The sequence below is a fragment of the Dendronephthya gigantea genome, unplaced genomic scaffold (genome assembly GCF_004324835.1).
Source record: "Dendronephthya gigantea isolate DGI-Jeju-01 unplaced genomic scaffold, DenGig_1.0 000045F, whole genome shotgun sequence".
NCBI classification, from domain to species: domain Eukaryota; kingdom Metazoa; phylum Cnidaria; class Anthozoa; order Malacalcyonacea; family Nephtheidae; genus Dendronephthya; species Dendronephthya gigantea.
In genome coordinates, this window is record NW_021163055.1 from 472,910 (window position 1) to 478,936 (window position 6,027).

The 6,027-nt window shown below is 37.4% G+C and overlaps 1 protein-coding gene across 1 annotated transcript; it reads left to right on the top strand.

The window, feature by feature from the left end:
- Positions 1–443: 443 nt before the first annotated feature.
- LOC114527586 lies at positions 444–5,356 on the top strand. The gene is made up of 2 exons (XM_028549279.1): positions 444–1,045; positions 1,251–5,356. Exon 2 carries the CDS (start codon positions 1,863–1,865, stop codon positions 2,499–2,501), a length of 639 nt encoding a protein of 212 aa, XP_028405080.1. The 5' UTR covers positions 444–1,045; positions 1,251–1,862; the 3' UTR covers positions 2,502–5,356.
- Positions 5,357–6,027: the final 671 nt, after the last annotated feature.

A 6,027-nucleotide genomic window follows, 5' to 3' on the forward strand; every position in this document is an offset into this window, starting at 1 on the left:
GACGATAACGTCGCAATACCTATAGCCGTGGGTCTGGGTTCTTTTCCAGATTAATCATCGCCGACGATATCAATAGCTAGTGGAGAGTTGGAACGTGAAAAGGAAAATTGACGATCTTATTTCTATATGAATATTCATATGAACGGGATTTCACGTTTGGACTGTACGGGCACTATATATACTGACATATTATAACGTGTATTTCACCATTTCAGCATCGTTTACTTTGCGATTGATTTTATTTAGCTATAAATCAACTGTGGTTTAATAATTGTGGACATATGTATTTAATTAATTGAGATATAAATGTTGCATACGTTACATATCTTCCTGCCAGAAAAAAATTATTTTTGAAGTCTGGATTTCGTGCATGGTCTTCCTATAATTATTTTATGTATAATTATTTCTCTGAATAAAAAACAATATATTATAGATAGTGGTATGACGAAACTTGATATACAATTTGGCTTGACACGAGACATAGCTACGATTTTGTCGTGGTGGTTTTATTACTTTCATTTTGCACTTTTATACATGAGTCACGATGAATCAACAATTCTTCATAATCTAACAAGCGTGACGGCGTATTTCAAATAACTACGCAAACTGCTTCCTTCGTCGCACTTTTTAACAATATGCCTTGGAGCGAGGCTCAAAGAAATCTGTTCGCAGTGGAGAAGACTCTCCTAGATCATTACCTTCCCGGCAATGTGAAATGGATTGATCCAACGGGCGATACGAACTGGAAGTTACGCTGAAAACAAACAACGACAACGAATACACTCTCAGGATTTACATCGGCGATTTTCCAAATTCAGTCCCGGATATGGTGGTTGTTTCTTCACCCAATCCGATGCCTGATTGGAACGGGAGTAATCATACTTTATCAAAACGTGATGGTTATGTGAGAACATGCCACTATCACCCCAGCCAATGGACGAATCGTTCTTCGCTGTATGAAGTCATTATGAAAGGAAGAGTTTGGCTCGAAGCCTACAAAGGTCATTTGAGAACAGAGGGACCTATGGACTATTTCATTGTCGATGTATGTGATGTAAAACGGACATAAATAAACATTTACTCGCTAACATTTACTTTCACAATTTCATACAGAAAACGTATCCGAACTTCCTGGAAAAACCACAGGGGTGTTCGTCGTAAACAGTGATGTTTTATTGCAACTTGCTGTAACTCAGCTCCAGCTCAAATTGTCCACCATTCTAATAATTGTGCGCTCAATTTTATACTAGATTTGGATGAAGTTTTAATGATGGAGAACTCGGAAGCTATAACTGCAAGGAGATCACCATTTAGTTATGACTATAGTACAACAAACTTTCGAGTTTCGACCTTCCACAGTTCCACCAAAAAAGTGATGTCTTTGTCATGGGTACATTTTAACGACTGATGGCAGATAAATTCCGAGTAATAACTTCACGGATTCCAAGAATAACTGAGGTTCAAAACGTATGCAAATTTATTAAAGTGAAACTAAACAAAAACAAGACGATTTTGTTCATATAAATATAGTAACGGAATAAATATCTAGTGTATTATAGAATAAAGTTAGGGTTTGTAAGGCAGGTTCACAAGGAACATGAAGTTAGTTCAATTTCTCATTGCCGGCATTAACATTGTCGTCTTTATAAACAAATACAAGTCACAACTCAATTATTTACGAGAAAATGTATGCATTAGCTAGCAGCCATAACAACAGCCAACAGCTAGTCTGTTTATGGACTATTCCGTGCCTTCTTCACGCCAGGATTATTTCATTCGTTCATTCCGTTGCATAAACCATGTCTATTAAAACTGAAACAACTTGGTTGTAATTTAATCTCTAATATACATGCACAACTAAAATGGCGTATGGACCTCACGGTGACATTAAAGCTATTCCAGTTGTTGGTGAAGAAAGCGAACACATGATGATGTTTTTTAACATCGCTAAAGGAAAGTTTGATTTTCTTCCTGCAGAAACTAAGATGGTTTTTGAAACTGAAACTGGAGAGCTGTTTACCGTCCGCGATTCAGGAAATAAAAATATTCATCTCAGCAACGACGAGAAGCTCCTTCACGAACCGAATACACGGACAGATAAACTAGAAAAGCCGGGTAAAAATATAGAGGAATATTTTGATATTTACGACAGCGTTGAAGAAGAGGTTGAAGAGGTTCTTCGCCTACCAAAGCCAAAGGCAAATACGAGAACAGCTGGAATTGAGAAACTAGAAGAAAATATGAAAGAGTGTGTAGCAGCTGTTCACGACAACGATGAGGAAATACCTCGCGTACCGAATACAAGAGCAGGTGAACTTCAGAAACCGAAGGAAGATATAAAAGATTGTGCAGGCATTGACAGCAAAAACGACAACAACAAATGTACGAGTGAGAGCAACACAAAGACGTGTCTTGGTTCCTGCTTCAGGAGAGAAGAAAATGTTGATAACCAGATTTATCTGGGCATGGCAGAAAATGGATTTTATTTTTACTACTCATGACTGAGTTTATGCGAGGAATGACCTCGTCAACATTATCAGAGTCTTTTAACTTTAACAATGCTGTTATGTTATATGTATATGTTATTATGGAATTAATGTAGACTGATTTGTTGCATGTGTATAAATGTATGCATACATAGTTTTACTTTGATTTATTGTACAGTTTATGAAGTCTCTGTAAATAAGAATCTGTATAATGAAAGATGACTGGTCAGTGGTCAATCATACTAACTCGCGCAAGACTCGTTTCCAAGACCTCGTCTCTCAAATCAAGTCACATCGCTGTCAGTGGTAGCTCATAACGACAAAGGAAGGCAAACGTGGTACGCAAGTAACGCAACGCAACACAACACAACACAATTGAACTAAAATGAGTGACAATCGTGCGGATGCTGAAAAAGTTCAAGATGTGCTTCATGACAGAGCTGTGTTCAATGAACGAGAATTGAAATGGGCAAGTGGATCAATTCAGACATTGAAATTCGATCAACAAACTGGAAAATTAATTGTAATTTCGACATCGAATTCTGACGATACCGTCGGAATACCTGTAGCCAGGTCTGGCTTCTTTTCCAGATTAATCATCGCCGATGATATCAATAGCTAGTGGAGAGTTGGAACGTGAAAAGGAAAATTGACGATCTTATTTCTATTTGAATATTCATATGAACGGGATTTCACGTTTGGACTGTACGGGCACTATATATACTGACATATTATAACGTGTATTTCACCATTTCAGCATCATTTACTTCGGGATTGATTTTATTTAGCTATAAATCAACTGTGGTTTAATAATTGTGGACATATGTATTTAATTAATTGAGATATAAATGTTGCATACGTTACATATCTTCCTGCCAGAAAAAAATTATTTTTGAAGTCTGGATTTCGTGGTCTTCCTATAATTATTTTATGTATAAATATTTCTCTGAACAAATAAAAAACAATATATTATAGATAGTGGTATGACGAAACTTGATATACAATTTGGCTTGACACGAGACATAGCTACGATTTTGTCGTGGTGGTTTTATTACTTTCATTTTGCACTTTTATACATGAGTCACGATGAATCAACAATTCTTCATAATCTAACAAGCGTGACGGCGTATTTCAAATAACTACGCAAACTGCTTCCTTCGTCGCACTTTTCAACAATATGCCTCGGAGCGAAGCTCAAAGAAATCGGTTGGCAGCGGAGAAGACTCTCCTAGATCATTACCTTCCCGGCAATGTGAAATGGATTGATCCAACGGGCGATACGAAACTGGAAGTGACGTTGAAAACAAACAACGACAACGAATACACTCTCAGGATTTACATCGGCGATTTTCCAAATTCAGTCCCGGATATGGTCGTTGTTTCTTCACCCAATCCGATGCCTGATTGGAACGGGAGTAATCATACTTTATCAAAACGTGATGGTTATGTGAGGATATGCCACTATCACCCCAGCCAATGGACAAATCGTTCTTCGCTGTGCGAAGTCATTATGAAAGGAAGAGTCTGGCTTGAAGCCTACGAAGGTCATTTGAGAACAGAGGAGTCTATGGACTATTTCCTTCCTGAGATGGAGGGTCGTGGACTTGGTTGTCAGTGTATGTGATGTAAGACGGACATAAATAAACAAAATTTGGACTTAACGTGTAAATAAATGTCAAATTTTTATAGCCATGCATATAGGCTTATAGCGTTTACCAATGTATACGATATATTCATTTTTATATATAAATGAATCTGTTGGGCGTTTTAGTTTCTGTTATAATGATAATACTAATTCAAAACCGTAATCATATCTATAGACGCAAGAACAAACTATCTTGCGCGTATATACGATATGTGACTTGTGGCAACATTCCGCAAGTTCCTATTCAGTGGAAAAAAGCTATTTGAGTATAAGATGGAAAATTATAACTTTCAACAATGATGAAGACTCTATAAAATTGAAAATAGTTTCATTTTAACTGACAAAGAAGCTCCCTACTGGCTAATGCAATTGTGGAATCCTGCTTAAACCTGCAGTTTCAAAATCATTTGAAGAAAAGAATCATAGCTGCATAGCTTCGGTTATGAGGTTAGGAGGGAAGACAAGGTTGAAATCACAGCAGGCAGGAACGAATTTGTCTATTGAAACTTAACGAGAGCGAAATTTACATGATCTTAACTATATATAGCTTGTTATAACTTAACTATATATAACTATATATAGCAAAATAGTTGTTATGGGCTAATAGTTGCTATGCAGGCTATACGCCATGGCCACTGATGTATTTCTGAGAAAAAGCCATAAACAAACATGCAAATTCGACACGTAGCAACGCACCTAAACTGAAACCAACTAGGGAAAGAGCGCGTTATTGAACTCTCGTATCAAAAACAATTAAGATATGCCTTGGAGTGAAGCCCAGAGGAAGCAGTTAGCTGCTGAAAAGACCGCATTGGATCTTTCTTTCCCGGCAGTGTGAAATGGATCGATCCAACTGGCGATACGAAAGTAGAACTAAAAGTCTAAAACTGAAAGGAATTGCAGACTATAGTATTATACACAGCTTTTCCTCATCATAATTATGATTTTTTATTTAGTTTGTCAAACTACAGCTATAGAAACAGCTATAATACTAGCGTTGATTCCCTAAACAAACATATAATAGATGTCTATAGTTAAAGGGTTATATCGCTTGGTTTGTGGCTGTTTAACGGGAATTGTGAGGCGGAAAAACACTTTGCATGGTGTGTCTTTGGCTCTGCACAGCAGGGGTAATTTAAGTTTCCAAGTATTCGTTTTCCTGCAATCGAAACAGAAACGAATAAGCAGGTCTGCCGCGGATACGAACAGCTTGAATAACGCAGCCAAATAGCTTCTCTGCAGCTAACCTATTCCTTTGAATTTCATTCTGAGGCAGGTTTTGTAACCAAAGATGAAATAGATGAAGAAACACACTTTGGTATTATGTATACACCAAATTATAATGGCATTAGCTCGCACACAGCAGGGGTTATTCAACATTTTCTAATTCCTAGTATCCGTTTTCCTGGAATCAAACCAAAAGAGTCATGCAACAGCCACAATCTTATGAAAAATTAATGAGACACTACATACTCCCGCACCCTGTCTCTATGTTGGGTAGTGATGGTTTTCACTATTCGAGGTGTTAGTCTTAATTAACTGTTGAAATACAACATTAAGTTAGGGGGAAGGGGGGGTCATGCAACATTGAAAACGCATGGTGGCACATATCATATTGCATGGGATTGCAGGTCTCGCAAATATGAATAACCGCATGTCTGTTTAAATAACGCAGCCAAATAAATCACTGTCTATATATATCTGCATGGGTATAGCTATTCATCGGCATATGAAAATTAAGACTACAGGGGGCGTATAATTTAGAACAGCACTCGTCAAAGATGATGAATATCATAATTGGAAAAGGCCGAGTAACATGCCGTTTTTCAACGTGGAACTGAAAATGTTTACCTCAAAAGAACATTGCCACGTTCAGGCTCCCTGCGGGTATATTTA

Bases quoted from the DNA above. Each gene is read 5' to 3' on its own strand.
- LOC114527586 (XM_028549279.1), top strand. From the start codon at position 1,863: ATGGCGTATGGACCTCACGGTGACATTAAAGCTATTCCAGTTGTTGGT.